This window comes from Leucopleurus acutus (assembly GCF_964270905.1).
Source record: "Leucopleurus acutus genome assembly, chromosome: X".
NCBI lineage: Eukaryota > Metazoa > Chordata > Mammalia > Artiodactyla > Delphinidae > Leucopleurus > Leucopleurus acutus.
The window spans coordinates 33,190,553-33,214,785 of NC_139148.1; the positions used below are offsets into that span (position 1 = coordinate 33,190,553).

At 39.6% G+C, this 24,233-nt stretch overlaps 1 protein-coding gene across 5 annotated transcripts in view; it reads left to right on the forward strand.

Annotated features, from left to right (window-relative positions):
- Positions 1-24,233, forward strand: part of SYTL5 (synaptotagmin like 5) — a gene marked incomplete at both ends in the record, with an annotated part of 99,362 nt that overhangs the window by 33,590 nt on the left and 41,539 nt on the right. For 4 of the 5 annotated variants that reach the window (XM_082864467.1, XM_082864470.1, XM_082864469.1 and 1 more), the window contains 3 exons: positions 16,353-16,468; positions 17,898-18,006; positions 21,156-21,290. In XM_082864467.1, the coding sequence (XP_082720593.1) occupies positions 16,353-16,468; positions 17,898-18,006; positions 21,156-21,290 (360 nt within the window). The remainder of the gene's footprint in view (positions 1-16,352; positions 16,469-17,897; positions 18,007-21,155; positions 21,291-24,233) is intronic. The other variant, XM_082864468.1, reaches the window with a different exon arrangement.

Consider the following 24,233-nt stretch of genomic DNA (forward strand, 5'->3'; position numbering starts at 1 on the left):
TTCCCCAACTTCTGATTTGCCTTTTTCTTCTCTTACTGGTGCCATTGATTAATAGAAATCTCTAAGTTTTCATAACTCAATTTGTTCATCTTTTCCTATATGAGATAAGTGGGATTTTTTTTTCTGTGTTCTGTTTAAAAAAACAAAACAAAACTTTTTCTAACTCCCAAATGATGAAAATATTCTCCCATGTGATCTTCTGTAATTGTTATTATTTTAGCTTTTATCTTTACACTTACAAAAATGAGTTCCAACTAGATTGTAGATGCTGTTAGTTAGGGCTTCATTTTCATATTTTAATATGGGTATCTACTTGACCAGCACCATTCACTGAAGATTATTTTTTCACTGCTGTACAGTGTTAACCTTCGCAAATCAAGTATCATTTCTGAACACTCTATTATGCCTAACATTGTGCCAATGACACATTATTTTCATTATTGTAGCTTTATAATAAAATTTTATATCCACTAGACTTCCTACTTTTTTGTTTTTGTTCAAAACGCCCTGAGTATTATTGGCCTCTGGTATTTTCAACTATGTTTTAGAATCAGCTTTCCAGAAAACAAGTCCTACTGGCATTTTTATAGGGGCTGCATTACATCAGTAGATACTTTTGGACAGATTTGATATCTTTCAGTATTTAGTCTCTCAGTCGACAAACACTATGTGCCCCTTCATTTATTTGCCTTTAATTTCTCTCAGTAATATTTTATAGTTTTCCTGGTCTTATACATTATTATATTTATTCCAAGTATTTGATTTTTATGTTATTATAAATAGTATGCTTTTAAAATTTTTGTTTTCTAATTGTTGTTGACATGTAGAAATACGAATTGATTTGGGTAGTCTAATCTGTATCCAGAAATCTTGTTAAATCACTTCTTAATTATAACAGTTTCTGTGGTGCCTTTCAGATTTTATTTCTGCACAATTATACTATCTTTTCTAATACTTATATCTTTTTTTCTTGCCATATTGTATATTTTCAATTTTATTGGTTTCTTCCTTGCTCTTTCTTTTCTTTTACTTTCTTTGAATTTATTTTTGATTAACAATTTTTTGATTCAGGTATTTAGATACTTGATTTTCCAGCCTTTGTTCTTTTATGACATATACATCTAAGGATATGAATTTCCCTGTTTTCACTGCTTTAGCTGCATCCCACACATATCAATTATTTTTATGATATTCATTTCATTCTTTCTATTTGCTAATTTCCATCATCATCTTTTTCTTTAACTATGAATTATTTATGATTGTCTTTCTTAATTTATAATTTCCTAGAGATTTTCTATATCCCTTTTTGATACTGAATTCTAGCTTAATTCCACTGTGGTCAGAGAACATACTCTGTGTGGTTTCAGTATTTGAAATTTGGCCCAGAATAGGGTCAGTTTTGTTAAATATTTCCTGTTTCCTTGAAAGAAAATGAATTCTGCAGGATTGATTTGAGTATCCTAGTTATGTGTTTTAATGATGTTTGTTAATTGTCTTGTCCAAATCTTCCATATCCCTACTGATTTTTTAATCTACATATTCTGTCTGATATTGAGAGAAATATATACTAACCTCTCTCAATAATGATTGTGGATTTTCTATTTTTCCTTTTAGTTTGATACTATTTGCTTTATATATGTTCAAGTTAGAGTCTTGAGTGCTTAAATATTTAGAACTATGAGATTTTACACATGTACAGAAACCTTTATAATTATGAAAAATCTTTCCTTATCTCTAGTTATGATTTTTTCCTTGTTTACTTTGCAATTAGTATGACTGCAATAGCTTTCTTTGGTTAGTGTATGTTTGGTAAATCCTCCTTATTCTTTACTTTCAACCTCTCTGTTTCCTTATGTTTAACGTGTGTCTCTTGTAAGCAGCATATAATTGCATGCACATGTTTTAAATCTAGTCTGACAATTGTCATTTAATTAGTATATATGTTCCATTTGTAGTAATGAAATAACTCACATATTTTACTTAAAATCTGCCTCTCATTTACTCATTCTCTCTTTGTCCCATCTATTCTGTTCTTTTATCTCTACTTATTTGCCTTCATTTAGGTTGTCTAAGTATTTTTCTATTTATCTCCTCTAATATCTATACATTTTTTATCACTCATCTAAAGATTACTCTAGAGATTACAACATACATTCTTGACTTGTTAAAATCTAATATTAATTAGTACTTTTGGTACTTCCAAGACAATAGCAGGACCTTGAGACTCTTTAATTCCCTTTACTCCCCTCCTAGTGCTATTGTATATTTTAAATAGCTGTATGTCTATCTATATCTGTGCACACACATATACACACATATGTATTTATACTTACAGATATATATAGCTTGTCCTAGTCCATTCAGGCAGCTGTAACAGAACGCCATAGACTGGGTGGCTTTTAAACAGCAGCCATTTATTTTTCATAGTCCTGGAGACTGGGAAGTCTAAGATCAGGGTTCTTGAAGATTTGTTGTGTGGTGAGGGTCTGCTTTCTGGTTCATAGCTATAGTCTTACTGTGTCCTCACATGGCAGAAAGGGCAAGGGAGCTCTCTGGGGTCTCTTTTATAAGGGGATCAATCACCTCCCAAAGGCTCCACCTCCAAATACCATCACATTGGGAGTTATGTTTCAACATTTGAATTGTGGGGGGGTTACATTCAGTCTATAACATACTTAATCCCAGAAGGTCTTATTATTTTGTAGTCAATATTCACTTAAATTTACTACATAGTTACCCTTCTTGTTGCTCTATATTCTTTATTACTACATCTCTGTATTTCTATCTGGAATAATTTTCCCTCTGCCTAAAGGGTAGCCTTTAGCATTTCCTTTAGTGTAAGTTCTCCTAGTGATAAATACTCTCAAGTTTTGTTTTTCTTAGCATGGCTTTATTTCACTCAGTTCCAAACATGTTTTTGCCAGCTTATTCAATTCTTGGTTAGAAGTTGTTAACTTTCAGTAATTTGAAGATATTATTCCGTTGGCTTCTGGTTTCCAGTGTTTCTGTTAAAAAAATCAGATGTCAATATACTGTTGCTCCTTTGAAGGTAATGATATTTTTCTTCAATTACTTTTAATATTTTCCCCTTTTCCATTGGATTTTTAACAGTTAATACCACACCTAGGTGTGATTTTCTTTGTATTTATCCATCTTGGAGGCTTAGTCCCTGAGAAAGCGGATCTGTTTTCAGATCACATTTATTCCTAGGGAAGAGTCCTACAAGGTCTCAAAATATACCTATTAGATAAGAGAGGTGATTGATTTTATATATTATGAATAGTGGAAATAAGAACACTAAGAGGATAGAATGTGTGTTAGTAGAGTTGGATTGAATAAGTATCAAAGTTTGTCTGTTTGTTTTTTCCACCCAGCTCTTTTCCCACCAGACTCTGCCAAGGTGTGGTTTGCCATTTCAGGGCAGTGAAGAAAGGAAATGGGATTTTAACAAATGACTGACCTTCCAGTTGCAGGGTCTAAGGACTTAAGGAATTTCTCAATAACTATTTCTTCAATTCTTATACAGTATTCTTTTATTTGATCCCTAGTATTTAATCATTTCCATTTTTTATTCTCTTACTGTTTACCTCTTCCCTACACCCTGGACCCTCATTTGCTCAGACAACAGTAACTAGGGACTGTGACTCATGGGTCTTTCAATCAATCAGGAGTTGCCTCAAGCTTCTGTATGGGGAGAGTAATTTTGTCTTTAATTTCTAAATGCCAGTTGTAATTACTGAAACATTCTTTTCAGTACAAGACCCAAGGGGCTTGTGTATTCGTGCATTGCTAATGGAAAGTTTTGCCATCAACTCATCTGCTAGTCAGTATGGATGGTAACTGCGGGTCTAATTCACACAAAATTTCCCCTAAATCTTGTCAGATCAACATTAGGTTATATATATAGAGAGAAACTTTTAATGTGTTAAGTCAGTGGAATTTGCAAGTTGTTCATTATGGAAGTTAGCCTACCCAAACTAACATAACCCCTTCCTGTGTTTTTTCCTCTTAATATTTATATGCTATATACTTTACTTATCTTATTTATTATCTTTCTTCCTCCACTAGAATATAAGCTTCATAACCATGAGGGCCGGGTTTTTTATCTATAATGTTCAATGAAGTAGTTCTAGTGCCTAAAAGAATCCCTATAGCAGGTACTCAATGAATATTTGTTAAATGATTAGATGGATGGATGAATAAGCAAATGAATGGATAAATGAATGAATGAATAAATGGCAGGGTCCCACTTAAAGCATGTCAGGCTTAAGCAAGTTATGGAACAAATGTGGTTTTCTTCTGTCAGGAGAATGGAATTAAAATACACGTACACACACACACACACACACACACACACACACACACACACACGAGACATGCCAAATACATTTGCCTTCTGAACAGAGCAAATTTCCAGCTGTCACTGAAAGGTATAAGACAAGTTGTTGTCAGAAGGGTGTAAGAATAAATAATAACAAATGGAAGGTTCTATGTCCTCCTTAGGAGATGTTAATGCATCAATACAGAACTTCTGAATCACTTGTACTTCTTTTATTGGTATAACAATAACTTAATAAACCCAACTATCCACTTATCCAATTGATCTATCCTTTGACCCATCCATCCATCCGTCCTACAACATTTATTGATAACCTATTGGTATACTAGGGGATAAGGAGACAAAGATGAATAAAACATGGACTACACTCAGTGGTTTCAGAGTCTAAGGAGGAAGATGAGTTTATTACATTATTGTCTCAAAGTAGAGGAAGAAACAGAGCTCTCATTGGTTCTTACACCTCATTGACAACAACAATTAATAGTTGTTAGCATCTGTGACAGCTGGAAATTTACATGATGAGTGTTTAACTTGATATAAACAAAATCCCTCCTCATTTTTTAAAGCTGAAAACAGAGACCATTATTTCTTCAATATTCCAGCTATGAGTCTACGAGGTCTCAGAGAGTATCTGTCAGTGCTGGAAGTATCTTATTTGCTGTTCATGGAGTGGTTTTCAAAAAGGAAGTGTGAATGATATTTTATTGGCAGTGACTGTCCTTTATTTGTTGTGAGAGAATGCTGCAGTGCCAGTGGGCTGTCTCCATGTTCAATAGACCATAAAATTGAAATTCCCACCGTGACCTCTAAGAGATGAAATGAGTCAGAAAGTGACTCATTCTCTAATCAGTTGGAAACACAACCTTTATTGTCATTTACCTTGGATTGGATAAAAGTAAAGAGATTTTATTGCTGTAGCACTGAAAACGATTACAGCAAGGACGGATAGAGGGAGGCTCCCTCTTACAGTGGGCTGAGCAACCCTTGACATTTTCTCCAACCCCTTCTGGTTTTAACAAGTTGGTTGCTGTTGGTCTAGTTTTAAAAGTAACTCTATAGAAATAGAATGAAAGGGATCCCCGACACAGCCAGTTAGTTCATGTTGCTATCTTAACGAGACCTACAAAATTCCACATGATTATGTTAGCTGAGGCAGTTGCCATGCAACACAAAGACCGTCATAATCATCATTTTTCCTAATTAGCACCTCAGTTGAACTCAGAAAGACACCTAAGATAAAAGTGACATGACCGAGATCCCCCAAATGAAATAGTTCTAATATGATATTGATGAGCTGATCTTATATATATTCGTGCCATGTGGTGACATTTCATGCTGCTGTGTGTCCTTGTGAAAGTCTTTGTAATTTTAAAGGAGGAACCTGGTGGTTGTGGTTTTGATGAATTTGTAGTGATTACTGCAAACAGATGAAATATAACTGAAATAGACAAAATATTAGTCTCAGTAACTTAAAAGAGGATAGTACCAATGGTTGGAAGATACACACAGAGAGTGCAGGAGGAAGTATATAGTGCTTTGTTATGAGGAAGAGAAATACAGCTCCTGACATCCGGAAACTGATGTGACATTTACATGTGGGCCTTGATGTTGTTGGGAGCTGATCTGGCGCTCACAGGCAGGCTGTGGCTCTCCTGGTGGACATAAACGACCTCAGAGCACCAGCCTCCCACACGATCACTCTGCAACCAGGATGAAGTGAGAGAAAATAAGAATACTTCATGATCTTGTCTAAGCATAGACCAAAACAAGGTGACTGGTCAAGCCACAAAGTATCAGACATCCCCCTCTCTTGGCCAGTGTGAATCTCCTGCTACCTCCTTACCAATTACAGCTTTAGCCTTTTAGTTGGCCCATCTTCTTGATAAAACTTAAGATACCAGTCATAGCGTTGTCCCCACTTCCTGACATCACCTAATCTAGAGCAAATCCCTGTTGCCTTGAAATCTCCCCAAAATTACCTAACATAACCCAAAATTCTATATTAAATCCTTTCAAACGCCCTCTTACTGAGACTTCCTGTGGTTCTTCATGGCATGTGTTTTCCTTCATTGCAATGAACAAAAACCTCAACTTGTTCTTGGCGATCTTTTGGTCTCATGGGTATTGGCAGTTGCCACATAGTCATTTCAAAATCAATCCTAGTTTAACAAATTTCTATAATCTAGTTACAAGGGAAAGATTCACATCAGAGTAACCCCACACTGACCCACAGATTTTGGGGGTGGTAAGAAGCTGTTTTGAGTGCCTTGACATGCTATTTTCAGTCACTTATTAATCATATACAAGAGCCCTCCCCTGTTTTTAGAATGCTCTGTTCACTGTGGTTTAGTATCTTAATACCTACATAAACTAGAGGGACTTTTTTTTAATATGGAAGTGTCATACATATCAAGACACTCTGCCTGTACTGTTTAGACAATAATAAAAGAGTGTCTGTATTCAGTACCCAGTTTAAGAATGAGAGCATTCTTGTTTTGCATTTTTTATTCCCTTGCTTTACTTTATGGTTTTACTGTCTACTTGGATATATCCCTAGTAATATATTTTCTCATTTTTCATTTTTGAATTCTACAGAAATGGAAATCATACTGTGTGTATTCTTTTTTTTTTTTTAACATCCTTATTGGAGTATAATTGCTTTACAATGGTGTGTTAGTTTCTGCTTTATAACAAAGTGAATCAGTTATACATATGTTACCATATCTCTTCCCTCTTGCATCTCCCTCCCTCCCACCCTCCCTATCCCACCCTTCTAGGTGGTCACAAAGCACCGAGCTGATCTCCCTGTGCTATGTGGCTGCTTCCCCCTAGCTATCTATTTTACGTTTGGTAGTGTGTATATGTCCATGCCACTCTCTCGCTTTGTCACAGCTTACCCTTCCCCCTCCCCATATCCTCAAGTCCATTCTCTAGTAGGTTTGCATCTTTACTGCTATCTTGCCCCTAGGTTCTGCATGACCATTTTTTTTTTTTTAGATTCCATATATATGTGTTAGCATACAGTATTTGTTTTTCTCTTTCTGACTTACTTCACTCTGTATGACAGACTCTAGGTCCATCCACCTCACTACAAATAACTCAATTTCGTTTCTTTTTATGGCTGAGTAATATTCCATTTTATATATGTGCCACACCTTCTTTATCCATTCATCTGTTGATGGACACTTAGGTTGTTTCCATCTCTGGGCTATTGTAAATAGAGCTGCAATGAACATTGTGGTACATGACTCTTTTTGAATTACGGCTTTCTCAGGGTCTATGCCCAGTAGTGGCATTGCTGGGTCGTATGGTGGTTCCATTTGTAGTTTTTTAAGGAACCTCCATACTGTTCTCCATAGTGGCTGTATCAATTTACATTTCCACCAGCAGTGCAAGAGGGTTCCCTTTTCTCCACACCCTCTCCAGCATTTATTGTTTCTAGATTTTTTGATGATGGCCATTCTGACCAGTGTGAGATGATATCTCATTGTAGCTTTGATTTGCATTTCTCTAATGATTAATGATGTTGAGCATTCTTTCATGTGTTTGTTGGCCATTTGTATGTCTTCTTTGGAGAAATGTCTGTTTAGGTCTTCTGCCCATTTTTGGATTGGGTTGTTTGTTTTTTTGTTATTGAGCTGTATGAGCTGCTTGTAAATTTTGGAGATTAATCCTTTGTCAGTTGCTTCATTTGCAAATATTTTCTCCCATTCTGAGGGTTGTCTTTTGGTCTTGTTTATGGTTTCCTTTGCTGTGTAAAAGCTTTGTGACTCTTGGCTCAACGTGTTTTTGTGAAATCTATCCATGTTTATGTGAATACCATTCCGTTCATCTTCACTGTTGTATCATTCTATAATGTACCTGTTTTCTTGTTGATGCAGATTTTTGTTGTTTTAGTTAATAATGTTACAAAAAATGCTGCTATGACATTCTTGTACATATGGCCTAACAAACATGTACAAGAGTTTCCTTGGGGAAGGTTTTTAAACTGTGAGTTATGACCTATTGGCGGGTCATGACCAGCATTTAAGGAAAAAAGGAAAGAGAAAATGTCAGCATATATAAAATTATATGTATGTAAGTATATATATACGTGTGTGTGTGTGTGTGTGTGTGTAGTTTTTTTCTGGATTGTGGTATAAAACATACTTTTTTCTTTCCAATTCCCCTTTCCCCCATCCCCTGCCTCCGATAGCCATAATTCTGTTCTCTTTTTCTATGTGTTTGGGGTTTATTTTGAAGTATAATTGACCTCCAACACTATGTTAGTTCCTGGTGCACAGCATAAGTCTAGTTTACATCTGTCACCATATGAAGATATTACATTATTATTGACTATATTCCCCATGCTGTACATTTCATCCCTTGAGTCATTTATTTTGTAGTTGGAAGTTTGTACCCTCTAAATCTCCCTCACCTAATTCACTCATCCCCTCGCCCCCCTCCCCTCTGGCAACCAGCTGTGTTTCTTACTGTGACCTCTGCCAAAAATGTTTGAGAAGGCTCCGGTAAGGTGTGCACCTAGGAATGAAACTGAACAGCAAATGGTATGAGCATTTTCAGCCTTATAAGATGATAAGTTGTTTTTTATAATTGTTGTACCAATTTAAACTCCACAAACATTGTATAAAAGTTTCCTTTACAATCTTACCAACACTTGGCATCATGAAGAATTTTAATTGTTGTCCAACTGGTAGATATAAATGGATATCTTATTATGATTTTAATTTGAATTTTTCTGATTACTAATGAGGTTGATCATCTTTTCATAGGTTTATTGGCTGTCTTGGGTTCCTCTTCTGTGATATGACTATTTATATGTTGCCAAATTTTCTATTAGGCTGTTAGTCTTTACTGATTTGAAAGTGTTTTTTTATGACCCCCTTCATCTCTAGAAATGCTTTTGCCTTAAGGTCTATTTTGTCTGCTATTCATACAACGATATCAAGTTTCTTTTGATTAATACTTACATGGTATATTTTTTTTTACCATTTGCCTTTCAACCTTCCTGTGTCCATATGCTTAAGATGAGACTATATAGCATATCTGCTATTTTAAATTATATGTTATATGTATTTAACTATTTGCTATACATATATGCTGTAGGTATAATGTGCTACATATACCTGCTATGCATATATGATATATAATTGTTAAAGTTTAATTTGACAATATTTTTTCTTAAACTATAGAGTTTAGTCTACTTATATTCATTGTAATTGCAATATTTGCATTTGTTTCTATTGCAATTACTGTAATATTTGCTTTTATTTATATTTGTAGATTGATTGAAGTACTATATTTTTCTCATTCCATTTTATCCTCTCTACTAGTGTAGATATTATATGAATTTTTATTTTTAGTGGTTACCCTGGAAATCACAACATTCATATTTAATTTTATAAATCATTAGTTATAGCCTTCTTCTAATCAGTAAAAGGAACTTGGTATTCTTAAACTCCAAATATCATCAGCCTGGCTTGTATATACTTTTTGTCCTATGTTTTAGACCTACCTTATTTTCAATTCAACAATTTAGATATTATCATTTTTGTTTCACATCAACATTTGTTTAGATTTATCCACGTGTTTTACCAATTTCACTTTTCACCATTCCTTTTTATATCTCAGATCTGCTTTAATTAACTCTTCTTGAAGTAAAGTCTCTAGAAGTTCCTTTAGTGAAACTCCATTGATGGTAAATTGTCTCACTTTTTATTTTACTGAAAATTTTTTTGTTTTACTCTTATTCGTAAACAGTGTTTTCTCTGGATATACAGTTCTAGATTGATAGTTATTTTCTCTCAGAGCTTTGCAGATATCATTTCACTGGCTTCTGGATTTCATTATTTCTACTGAAAGTCAACTGTCATCCTAATCATCATTCCTCTGTATGTAATCTGTTTTTTTCCCCCTCTCTAGCTACGTTTAAGATGTTCTCTTTATCTGTAGTGTTCTACAGTTTCACCATAATATGCCTAGGGGTTTCTTTTTACTTTTCCTGTTGGAAGGGAAGAAAGGAATAAATATATACCATCACCTCCATGAGGCCAGGGTCCTTGTTTGTCTTTTTCACATCTGTACTCTTAGCCTTAGCACAGGGCTTAACACATGTAGGAATGCAATAAATATTTGATGTGTAATGCATAAATTTATAAATAATTCTAGTTTCCTTATGAATAGTAAGAAAGAAACTCATCTTATTTCAGCATATCTAATAAGCGTGTCTTATCTCAGATGTCTCTGGTCACTAGTAGGAGATAAAGGAAGAAAATGAATCTTTTGGTCACTGTTCTTTTTTAGGATAAGATGACCTATCTTTCCCCTGTAAATCTAAGGACAACTTGACTTTACATTTAAATAAGCTTCCAAGTGAAAGTTTGAACTCCCATGAGTTTAATGTTAAAATTAGGGCCTAGCAAATTCTGAATACTCAGTAATCATTAATCAGAAGTAATGAGTAACTCAATTTCAGTCAAACTCACTCTTTAGAGTATGACCTATAGGAAACACGTCGTCTATTCTGAGCCTTGTATTTCTGAAATATTAGGTTGATGTGGCAGAGAAGAATATAACTTTTATAGTGGGTGTCATGTTTATTTTCTTTCCTCTTTTACCCCTCCTTTATTCCTGTCACTCTGCCCCCAACACAGAGGCACACTTGCAGGCACGTGTACATGCACACGCACACAATCATAGCCCATCATATGAAATGCTACATGTTATTCCTTGGCTTCTGTACGTTTTCACCCTTGCTCAAAGCCTTGTCATACCTGACAGCTACAAGTTCTTTACTGACAATTTTGCCAAATATAAAGGGCTTTCGGTATAAATCCTGTTTTTGTCATAATACTATCTAACTTTGGACAAGTTATTTAACCTCTGTGAGCTTTGATTTCCTCATCTGCAAATTGAGAATAACATAGCTACTTTATGGCTTATAGTGAGGGTTCTAGGTGTCATGTGTAAAGTGGCTAATGCATGACTTGGTGCGTGGTAGACACTGACTCAGCATTAGCTCCCTGTTCTTCTGCTAAGCCTTCCATCTACCTCCAGGACTTGAGAAGGTGGCAAAGGCATGATCCCAAGAGATTGTTCTGATGTTGCAGAGTTCTGAAACGACAAATGACTCAAGTCCATATCTGAGTCGAGCAAATATAAGGATTATAGTTATTGTTCTTATAAGGATAGCAAGAAGTAATGACTGACAATTCCGGGAAGATCTTATTTGTGTTAGGTGTTGGCAGCTCTAGGCATATATGGTAAAGATGATATGGAGGCCCATTTCCTGGGGCATGTAGACCTGGTGTGGCCCTCTTTCCCCTGTCACACATGAAATGGCCATCGATGTGGCCATTTCACCCTATATCTCAAGAACATACCAAAAAACAAAGACAAAAAAACCAACTCAAACAAACAAAAAATACAAGCTGAGGCTTTGGCATGCCTCTCTTAGGTGGTTCTCTATCACTGATCTGTATTATTCCCCTTGCTCTTGTTTCTTTTTGTGTCAATTCTTTGTTCTATTGCAGAGGTTGGCAAACTTTTTAAAAAATAAGATGCCAGACAGTAAGTATTTTAGACTTTGTGGCCACTGTGGTCTCTGCTGTAACTACTCAAGTTTGCAGTTGTAGCAGAAAAGCAGCCAGAGACAACACATAAACAAATGAGCATGGCTGTGTTCCAATAAAACTTTATTAATAGACACTGCCTTTTGAGTATAATTCATATTAATTTTCACATGTCATGAAATCTTCTGCTTTTGATTTTCCCCAACCATTTAAATTGTAAAAACCATCTCTAGCTCGTAGGCTGTACAAAACAGGTAGTGAAGTGAATTTGGCCCACAAGCCATAGTTTGCCTACCTCTGTCTGCCCTATTCTTCCTCTGAATTTTTCATAGGTATCTTCTTAGAACCCATGCAAATCATTTCCTGAGTTGAATACTTAAATAGGTTTTTATGTTTAATGATTCTGTTAGTTTTCTGTGGCCACCATCACAAATTGCCACAATTTAGCAGCTTAGAACAATGTAAATATGTGATCTCGATGCCGAAAACTCGGCCTCTGTGCACCAGTGCCGAATTGAATCTTGGAGACAGAGTTTTGGGTGAAGTAGAAAAGGATAGCTTTACTGCTTTACCAGGAAAAGGGGGACACGGCAGGCTCGTGCCCCTGAAGAACTGTTGTCCCAACCTGAGAGGATTTGGTGAGGAGTTTTATAGCAGTGGTTCAAGGAGGGGGTTGCTGTTAGGATTAGGGTGTGTGCAGGGCCTGCACTCCTTTAATCTGGCCTCAGGTGGTCTTCTCTGGAATGAACAATGCTGACATCTTCCATTTGTTGGGGGTTTTAGTTCTGTAAAGAGCTCAAAGATACTGTTATGTGTATCCCTTGAGGGGGCACCAGGACCCTGCCCCAAGGCTGCACTGTTGTTTCTTGACTGCTCCTCCCTTGTCTCTGCATCTCCTCCCTCCGCTGATTAGCAACTGTTCGAATCTGCCCTTTGGAACACAGAGAAGGTCACAGAGGCTGTAGTCTGTTCCCTACAAACAAGAAACAACAGAAAGGCTTCCGCGCCCAGGAGCCCCACAGGTTCCTGCTCGGTTTCAGTCTCACAGTTCCGTAGCTCAGGAGTCTAGTTTGGCTTGGCCTGTTTCTCTACTCTCGGTTCACTAGGCTGAAATCAAGGTGTCCGCTGGCTGAGCTCCTATCAGGAGGCTCTGGGAAGATTCCACTTCCAAGCTCATTTTCATGGGCAGATTCTGATTCCTTGTGGCTGTAGGAACGAGGCTTCTGTTTCCCCACTGGCTGTTAGCTAAGAGCCAGCCTTTGCTCCGAGAGGCCTGTCTCTCTGATCCTTGCATATGGACCTCTACATCTCAGAGCCCTCTTCTCACGTTTGCAATCTGTCTGACTTCCCATTCGGCAGCATCTCAGTATCCAACTTCCTCCTCTTCTTCCTCTGTTTTTAAGGGCTCAGTGATTACAGTGGGCCCGCCTAGATAATCCAGGACAAGCTCCCTATTTTAAGGTCAGCTGATAGGTAACTTCAGTTCCCTCTGCAAAGTTCAATCACAGCAGTACCTAGATTAGCATTTGATTGAATAATTAAGGGACAGGAATCTAGAGGCAACATCTTTAGAATTTAGAATTGAACAATTACCACGTAGATTTCCAACATAAGTACTGATGTATAAGTCTAGATCACTTAAGATGTATCCAGAAATAATTTAACCCATTCAAGTATTCAGTTTGGGTGTATTTTATACAGTTTTGGAGCTAATCCAATAACCCTTGCTTCTCAGTAGATGATCTAGCCACTTGAGAGGAAATTTGAGATGTACATGCTATGGTCATTCAATGAATAATTTGCTCCAAGGATGACATTTTCACTTTTTTCCCAGTAGTAGAACTGGGTTTCATAGATAACTTACCTTTGTTTCCTACATTCAGTACTAGTTCAGGATAATTGCTGTGGAGAACAAATTGACATATTTTTCTGGAGTGATTTTTTTTTTTTAATATTTAAGATCCAATTGTCAATTTCTAAGTCCAACCAGGTACTGAATCTCATGGATATAATACTCTAGGGCTAGAAATCTCTCTTTGACTCCTAGCTGCTTTGCTTCAGCCACCATGTCAGACTTGTCACCGATCTTGCTGATTTTCATCCTCAGTTGTTACCTGAAAACTGGGTTTGCCTCTTGGTGGGTGTTGAGCCAATAGACACAGCCAAGCCAAAGATGGGGAGAAGAAGGAAGTATTTATTATTACTTGAAGCAAGTAAGGAGGACACCAGGGATCGTTCTCAAAAGAGTGTCTCCCCAACAGCAAAACTGGGGAAGCTTTAAGCTAAGAGTACATGCATACTCACGAGGGAGCTTCAGCACAGAATTGGAGCAAGTCGACAGAGTCCAAGCTTCAGTTGATTGAAGTCAGGAGGGGCGACATTATCATTCCATCCTCCACCTGGGTGGGGGCCTTAGTTCCTGCAGAACTCAAAGATATTATGTTTATCTCTTAAGGAACCAGGACCCTGCCCCAAGGCTGCACTTTTGTTTCTTGACTGCTCCTCCCCAGTTTCTGCATTCCCTCCCTTAAGATCATTAATTACTGAGACCTGTTCCAGGGCAAGTATTTTAGCCAGATCACAAAATGGCTTAGGCCAAAATGGGTTCTACGTCAAGAAAGCCATTCCTGCTTCCCTTTCTCCAGGGACCCCCTAACCTATCTGCTTCATAGTGGCCCAAGTATCTTTATCTTTCTTTTCACTTCTTGCCCCCATGGTACCCTGGTTCACATCTTCATCATTTCCTATCCTATCTGTTGCAATAACTTCTTCATTGGCCTTCCTGCTTCTTGTTTCTCCCCCTTACAATGCTCCAGAGATGCTGTGATTCAATCTGAAATTTAGAAAAACTGCCGGAGTTCCCTAGCATCTCCAAAACGGCATTCCAACTCCTTCACTTGACATTCAGAGATTCCCATTATGTGACCCAATCCTACCTTTCAACCTCATCATTTTCCATTACAGTCCTCCATAGAGGTGTTGGGACAAGTAGTAAGTGAACATGGGCCATGTTCTGAGAATGGTAAATAGGTCTGTGTAACTGGGGTAAAGGGTTTGTGTAACCGTTGCAGATGAGTGTGATTATTCAAAGGTCCTTCTTTTCCACATTCAACGTTCAATTGATTGTGAAACCCAGACAGGTCCTTCTGCCACCTACATTTTTAATTTGTCTCCTCCTCTATTAGTCTTGCCATTGCCCTAGCTCGGGTTTTGCCATCTCTCTCCTGGACTGTTGCCATGGCCAACCTGTCTCTTTGTCCCATTCTCTCTTTACTCTAACTCAGTCATTATATTACATCAAGGTATCGTGCTAAAACAGAGTCTGATTGGGACACCCTTGGTGGTCCAGTGGTTAAGACTCCGTGCTTCCACTAAGGGGGCACAGGTTCTATCCCTGGCCAGGGAACTAAGATCCTGCATGCCGTGCATCATGGCCAAAAAAAAAAAAAAGAAAGAAAGAAAGAAAGAAAGAAAGAAAACAGAGTCTGATCATGGCCCCTTTATAATTCAAAACCTTCATTTGTTGCCCACTGTTGTCATTAAAGATTATTTACCCACTGATGCAGTGGTTAAGAATTTGAGCTATAGCATAAAAAAATGAAATAGTGCCATTTGCAGCAACATGGATGGATCTAGAGATTATCATACTAAGTGAAGTAAGCCAGACAGAGAAAGACAAATATCATATGATATCACTTATATGTGGAATCTAAAATATGGCACAGATGAACTTATTTACAAAACAGAAACAGACTCACAGACATAGAGAACAGACTTGTGGTTGCCAAGGGAGGGGGGAGGGATGGGTTGGGAGTTTGGGATTAGCAGATGCAAACTGTTATAAATAGAATGGATAAACAACAAGGTCCTACTGTGTAGGACAGGGAACTATATTCAATACCCTGTGATAAGCCACAGTGGAAAAGAATATGAGAAAGAATGTATATATATATATATATATATATATGTATAACTGAATCACTTTACTGTATAGCAGAAATTAATACAACATTTTAAATCAACTATACTTGGATAAAATAAATGTAAAAAAAAGAACTTGAGTTATAGGCCAGACTGCTTGGGATGGGATCCTGGCTTTACGTGTGAGACACATCATTTTGTTGCTCTAAGTCTCAGTTTCCTCCTCTATAAAATGGGGATAATAATGTTTACAGAGGGTTGTTATGTGGATAAAAGTATACTTAGTATGAAGAGCAATTAGCAGATACCTGGTACATAGTACGTATGCAACTAATAGTGGCCATTAAAATCACCATAATATACTCCAAAGATTGAGATGGACTCTATAAATAACTATAGGCTATTTTTTAGCCTATAGGCTATAAATAACTATAGGCTATTTTTTACTTAATTAAGGATTTTTGAGAGTTTATTTGGCTAAAGAATTGAATTTCAATGCTGTCCTCTTTTCTTTTGAGTAGGCAGCTAAGGATTGTAACTGGTGAATGGTTTTTTGAAGAAAAGGCAAAGCGTTTCAAGCACGTCAGTGTTCTGGGCACTGATGTTGTCCGACAGTCCATCTTAAGAAGAAGTCCAGGTAACTAAAGCAAAACTGTTTTAACCTTCATTTTGGCAGGCTAAATACCTTCCCTATATTATGTAGCAAATGAGAACAGTTGAATTTCCTGAATCCCTTGGGTCATTTCAAAACTCAGTGGCATGAAATCTAAATCTGCAGTTCATACAAGGGAAGAGGAAGTCGGTAGAAAATAAAACCCACAGTGATTTTTCATATATGTGACACACTGAGATTTTCAGGGGAGGCATTTATCTTCATCACAGCCGGGTCTTTTCCTGAATGCACTTCCAATATTTTACTAAACATTTAAGAAAGTAACATAAAACAGGTGAATTACATGATTCACATTGTGAAAGCAATCCTTGGTTTTTCAACAGGGATGTGTTTCAGATTTCATTTAAATGTTGTTTTTTCTCATCCAGTGATTCTCAACCAGGGGCTGATATTTTGTACTGTGCCCCCCTCCATCAAGCTAGGCGAGTGTTGAGATATGCAAGGGGGCATTTTTGATTGTCCCAGTGACTATGGGGGAATTAATGGCATTTAGAGATGCTAAATGGCCTGAAATTGCGCAAGACGGTTTCACTCAATGAGGAATTATACTGTCACCAAATGCAAATAACACCCCACCTTGAGAACATTACTCTGTGCATTGAGACTACAATTTAATTGGTTAAATATTGAGTGAACCTGTGTTTAGGATCATGTTTCTCAGGTATGCTGTAGTAAAGGTGGAGCAGGTGTCTTTTGGTCTGTTTCTAGGGTATCTCCCCTTTCAGACACTGGAGACAAATGCCCTTATTTTTAAGTCTGGCGGGTAGGGCTGGGAGGCTTGGACCTGATTCCAGTGCCACTCCTGGGTGTCACAGTAGCAAGGAAGGGCTTTCCCAGGTGGGTAACGTCAGGTCTGATGCCACAGTGGGACAGAGTGGAGTTAGAAGTAAGCAGTTAGCTCTGGCTGCTTCCTCCGCTCAAACCTCAGCACCTTCCGGAGTGTAGACTGTCTTCTCAAGTCACGAGGTGTGTCCACAGGGCTTGGCCCTCCCGGGAAGTCTGGCTTATGTGCTCAAAAATCAGGGTATCGTTTCTAGTATCCCATGCTAGAATTCAGTCTCTAGGGATTTGGAGTTCTCATGAACCAGGCTCCCCTTCCCTAAAAATATTTGCAGAGGGATCATGTATAGTTGCTCCATTGCAGTCACCCCTAGAAAGCGTATCTCAGCAAAACTCCCACAGATGAGCCCCAATCTTAGTCCTCACTTAACTGTGGAACACTCAACAGATTAGAAATAAGTGCGTGACCGGGAAACATGGATGGGCACATCACTGCCAATTTTTTAGACTTCTGTGTCCTGTGCTAATGTAGGAAAGTGAATGAAGAATAGAAAATTGCTCTCATTTCTGGCCACTTCATATGTAAATTTGTCTTCTGGTTGTCTTTCCTGAGGAGCTGAAGAAATACAAAGCCAAGAACAAACCCACCAGAACGCAGAAAAGTCAGACGCTTCGCTTTCTGCTGGGCGGAAGGCCAGCCACGATGGGCCCAGGAAAAAGGGGTAAGACCCAGCCTCTTCAAGGGAATCTTTGACCTTTGTTCCAGTCACTTGTGAAATAGATGCCTTAGTTTCTCAAGTCTAATGTCACCTAAGTGACCCAGAGAAGGTCACAGACTCATCCGAGGTAACCTTCTCCTATCATTCTCCTCAGGAAATGCAGTTTTAATTACTTTCAGTTTTAGATAAAGGTCCCTTCTGACCTGAACCTGTAAGAGTTTTTCTTTCACTTGACATATCTGGTCCTTTACTTCTGGGTAGAAGGTTTCATGCTAGGGCCAGTCTTGTCTGTAAGGAGGTGACAGCTGCCTTTGTTGTAGGGTCAACATACCTCCCCCGCACCCAACCTGAGTGCTGACGCAAACTGAAACCTCCAAATCAGAGATTTATGAATAGGGCTTAAAACATTGTCTCCCCTCTTCGAAATGCGGGCCTCCGTAAGGAAGAAATCATTTGCCCACCTCACTGACTTCATTCAGAAAGCAAATATGTGTCAAGTGCTGAGAATAGGAATGGGAGGCACACAGGGACACAGGATTCAGGGAGGCGCTGGGAAACTCGGAGTGAGAAGGTTCCATCAGGGAGAGTCAAGTGGCCCCCGAAATGCAGGTCATAAGGACCCAAAAAGCAAACTGTTGCCTTACAGCCCTGCCTGTTGTAGTCTCCATTTCTCAGGCAACTGGTGGCCAGTTTTGTGGCCGAGGGAGTGAGAATCCTAATCTACACCAAGTGGCTTTATGGTTCTTTCTGGGTAGTGTGGCTTCGTTCTCAGCAGAAGCCAATGTGAGGGGCTGCCAGTGCCTGAGCCTTCATCTGTCGCTACAGAAAGTCCATTTTGTTCTGTTCTGTTTTGTTTTTTAAAGAATCTGGAACTGTGAGTAGACATGAAACCTAAATGTCATTTGACTCAAAGACTCATGACTAACCATGTCTTTGTTAATTAGCAGAGATGAACGGGAAAGATAGCCTAGAGGGACCATACATCCTATGTGTTGAGTCTTCCTACCACGTTAAACCCATTTGTCACTCCTCGAGGCTCCCACGGTGCCTTGTGCCCATGCGTCACTCGTCACTCGGTGCCTTGTGCCCGTGCGTCACTCGTCACTCGTTACTTGGTGCGCTCTGACACAAAGCCCCTCCCTGCACAAGAATGTAAAGTAAATGAACTGGTCTCGCTCAATACCACCCCCGTTTAATCGTAAGCTCCTTTAGTGCTGGCCCAGTGTCTTTTTTGCTTTTGTGCTACAGTATCCAGCATGGTGCCTGGCCCATTGAAAAGAATCAGTGGTCTGATTGAATTAAACTCAGAGCCCACAAGTGCTTCTAGGAGCTGTAGTGCACAGACCCCAGGCCAGGCCTCACTGTGTGGGTTACAGAATGGTGGGCTTGGAGCTAGGAGACAACAGTGAGCCCTGCTAGAACTCAAAACTGGCATCTGATGCTTCTGTCTTCAAGGAATAGAACACCTAGTCGGGAAGAAAAGGTTCAAAGGTCCACACCTGAAAAGTTAATTTGTACAGAAGGATTTTAGAAAAACATAAGATGACAGTATGAGCTGCCTGAAAGCCTTTCTAAAACAAGACAAGGAGTTAACTACAAGAGGTAGAATACGGAAATAAATAATTTAAATTTTAAATTAATTAATTAATTAATTTATTTTTTGGCTGCATCGGGTCTGGGTCTTAGTTGCGGCATGCGGGCTCTTCCGGGCGTCTCTCTAGTGGTGGCATATGGGCTCCAGCACGCGTGGGCTCTGTAGTTGTGGCACACGAGCTCTCTAGTTGTGGCTCACATGTTCAGTAGTTGCAGCATGCGGGCTTAGTTGCCCCACAGCATGTGGGATCTTAGTTCCCTAACTAGGGATTGAACCCACGTCCCCTGCATTGGAAGGCAGATTCTTAACCACTGGACTACCAGGGAAGTCCCAATAAATTAATTAAATATTAAATAAGTGGCTTAGATCATTGGTGTCGGGAGGGCACAGGGGCCATTGGGAAAGACATGAAATTCTAAGTGGGACTTGATGAGGACTTTGAAAGATGGATGGGGCCAGGATAACAAAAGAGGAGGAACAGTGATTCCAGGTGGAGGAGACACCATAAGCAGCACTGCAGAGGTAAGGACATGCACAAGGTGGTTCTCAGAGCAGCATAAATTGACATTATATTAACTGCTGTTCTCACCAAAAATGTAATTCTCCAGTTAGATGAAAGCTTCTGACACTTTGACAAGACGTTCTTCTAGTGGTCTTTGAAACAGAAACAACTCGGCAGATTCTATTAAGATTGTCCCAGTACCTCTGGAATACTTTTTCCCCCTGAGAAAACTGGAGCCTGTAAAGTCAACGAACTGGTCTCTCCAGATACCATCACAAAAAGAATATAGCTTTGGTTTTTTAATCCAAGTGCATTTGGAAAGATCCATGTTTGAGGCCTTTGGTAGCCTGGATTGTGACTTGAATCTTGTTTTCTGAAAAGCTCTTTTTAAGTTCCTAGTAATTTAGTGCAGTGGGCATGCGATCAAATTTCATCTGGTATGAGCCATTCCGTTGTTCAAACTTACTACCCCAGGGACATGGGTGCCGTCACTTATTCCACAAGAATTGTCTGGGTTCTAGTACGTGCCAGGCATCTCTCTAAACTCAGGGGACCTAGCAGGGAACAAGAAGAACAGAGTTGCTGCTCTCAGGGAGCTGCAGTCTAATAAGTTGCTACCTCAGTTGGTCTCAGAGGATCACCCTAGCTCTCCTCTCTGAGCAAGGTGAGTTCAAGCTCCCTTTTCTCAGTATCCTATAAACAGGCTCTGCCCAGGCGTTCGTTGCTTCTCCATTCTCAGGTGACAGTGGCGAGTCCCCAAAGTCAATGGTCTTCCTCTTAGGAGGGACAGAGGCCTGGCTTACCAGCAACTGGTATAGCCTTGGGAGCCTACCAGAACCTTTGACACTCTACTACAGAAGCCCTGGGGACTGTCCAGAATTTCTCAGCCCCAAGTCTGCTTGAAAGAAGAATTATTTACTGTTGAAAGTACAAGAAATGGTATTTTTGAAATGATATGTTTAAATGCTTTCTTGTCTTGCTTTTAAATATATATATATATATATATATATATATATATATATATATATATATATATATATATATGTATAATTTCAGATTTCTTCTTAGCAAGTTCAGATCAGCAACCAGAGGAGAAATTGTAACTTCAAAAACTGAAAGTGGGCGGAGCTACAGCTTGGACTTAGACAGCCAAAATTTTCGGAGTTTAAAGTCAGCCCCTGGTTCAGACAGGTAAGACACATACAGATTGGCCAATGGGATAGCCTGAGGATAAGGTTGATGAATTTCCATCCAAACAGTGCTTCTGGACACCTGTAAAGTATTCCCTCTCGGAGATCTAACGCATAATGTGAAAAGCCAGGAGGATATATTTTAGTTGAAATGGAAAGCACCTACACTTCTGGAATTACAGCTATTGAAATCATCTGTGTTACCTGCACGGCTGAGACTTGATGTTTTGGGACTCAGGGCTGCAGTTCAGATGGAGAGATCCAGGAAAATAAATTATTTTCATTGATTTCTTGATATTTTTCTGTTTAAGCTTCTGAAAAAGAAACCTCTAAGTGTCATACATTCCTTGCAGCTTTTTTAAAAAAATTAATTAATTAATTAATTTATGGCTGTGTTGGGTCATCGATGCTGCACGCGGGCTTTCTCTAGTTGTGGCAAGCAGGGGCTACCCTTCGTTGCGGTGCGCGGGCTTCTCATTGCAGTGGCTTCTCTTGTTATGGAGCACAGGCTCTAGGCACGCGGGCTTCAGTAGTTGTGGCTCGCGGGCTGTAGAGCGCAGGCTCATTAGTTGTGGCACACGGGCTTAGTTGCTCTGCAGCATGTGGGATCTTCCCAGACCAAGGCTCGAACCCCTGTCCTCTGCATTGGCAGGTGGATTCTTAACCACTGCGCCACCAGGGAAGTCCCCTGCAGCTTTTTTTTTTTTTTTTTCTTTTGTGGTACGCGGGCCTGTCACTGCTGTGGCCTCTCCAGTTGCGGAGCACAGGCTCCGGATGCGCAGGCTCAGCGGCCATGGCTCATGGGCCCAGCCGCTCTGCGGCATGTGGGATCTTCCGGGACCGGGGCACGAACCCGTGTCCCCTGCGTCGGCAGGCGGACTCTCAGCCACTGCGCCACCAGGGAAGTTCCCTCCTGCAGCTTTTAAAAAATTAAAAATAATTTCATTTGAATTGCCTCAGAGAATTTCCATAAATTCCACTTCTTTCTAGTTCCACCACCTCTAACTTGTTGTCAGTGGGCCAGCTCCTCAAATCTCCTATGCATAGAGCTACCACCTTGTCAAGAAAAGTAAAGAGAGAAAGGATAGCCAAGAGCGTAGTCATTTCATATCAGGCTTGATGTTCTTTATCCTGTTGGGGCATAAGTCAAGGCTTATTTTCACGACCGGTGTATTATCAAAGGCAACGATGAGAAAAAAGATCTACCCTCACGTTTCATTAAGAGCACAGGTACTCTTATACTGATACCTTTCTCCCTATAGCAGCGGTCCCCAGCCTTTTTGGCACGAGGGGCCGGCTTTGTGGAAGACAGTTTTTCCCCGGGGGTTCCGACAGCAACGCAGGCGATGGGGAGCGGCAGATGAAGCTTCAGTCGCTTGCCGGCTGCTCACGCCCTGCTGTGTGGCCCGGTTCCTAACAGGCTGCGGACCGCTACGGGACCCCTGCCCTGTAGCATTCCTCTAAACTAGTGTCACTTTATGGAAAACTGCACAGAAAAAAATAAGCATAAAATAAATCACTTCTCATCCACTATCAAAAGATTATCACTGTATTCACTCTTTTCCAGATTTTTAAGAATGTAGATTTATTTCCTTTATGATAAAAAAAAATACTTTAAACCCTGGTTGCGTTTGTCCTTGAAGTCATTTCCTTTGACTTCCCTTGGGGTAGACCCCTGTCGTGTCCCACGAAAACTTTATATAAAGAAAAAAGCTCATTTTGGGTTTTGATTGCTGAATTCCTGACTCTCAGACAGTGATCAAGATTATTTAGAGATGATAAGCATCTCGCTTAGTGTTGCTATTTTTTTTTTTTTTTTTTTTTTTTTTTTTTTTTTTTGCGGTACGCGGGCCTCTCACTGTTGTGGCCTCTCCCGTTGCGGAGCAACAGGCTCCGGACGCGCAGGCTCAGCGGCCATGGCTCACGGGCCCAGCCGCTCCGCGGCATGTGGGATCTTCCCGGACCGGGGCACGAACCCGCGTCCCCTGCATCGGCAGGCGGACTCTCAACCACTGCGCCACCAGGGAAGCCCAGTGTTGCTATTTTTGTTCAGCCTCGTGGGGACTCAGTGGAGGAGCCCTCTTGGTTCATATTTCAGGCTGGCATTCAAAAGGGAAAATATATATACATAACGAGGAAAGATGGAGTCCCCCCTTAAAAACACTTAAAGCCTCCTGGCCCAACAAACATTAAATTATTGCATTTTAAATTAATTTGTCTTACAGTTACTCAACAAGGGGCATGCTCTCCAGTATCACATTGCTTATGCCATTCTTTCAGAATCTACCTGCCTAGGTTTATTCCTTGTGTCTTAACTACTGCTGGGTATAAATACAGTTGACTCTGGAATAACACAGGGGTTAGGGGGCCGACCACCCCCCAACACACACACTTTGCCCAGTAAAAACTCCGAGTATAACTTGACAGTCAGCCCTCTCTATCCACGGTTCCTCTGTATCCAAGGCTTCACCCAACTGTGTATCGTGTAGTACTACAGTATTTACTGTGGGAGAAAAGTCCGTGTATAAACGGACCCATGCAGTTAAAGCTATAAAGCCATATGGACTTGTTTCACCAAGGACTGGTGCATTGACCCAGGGGTTTTCTTGTTGTAAACTGGAAGGTCGTCCCTAAGTAGATTTTATATTTTAAATTGTAAATACCCGAGATGGTTTATAGATAGAATATAGCAGTCAGGATGCTTTGGCTGAAGCATGCCAAGAACAACGTTTTTGCATGAAGGAAGAGAGTGAGGATGTTTGGGAGATCAGTAGAACAACATGTCCTTTTCCTAGAACATGTATTTATCACAGTGATGACTCATTAATGGACTGCCATAGCAAGATGAATTACCTTGTCCCCAAATTATTCCTTAGAAAAGTTGGGGCAGGAGGTGGCCCATCTTTTCTTCACTCCCGTCACGTAAAGATGTTAGCTTCTTTTT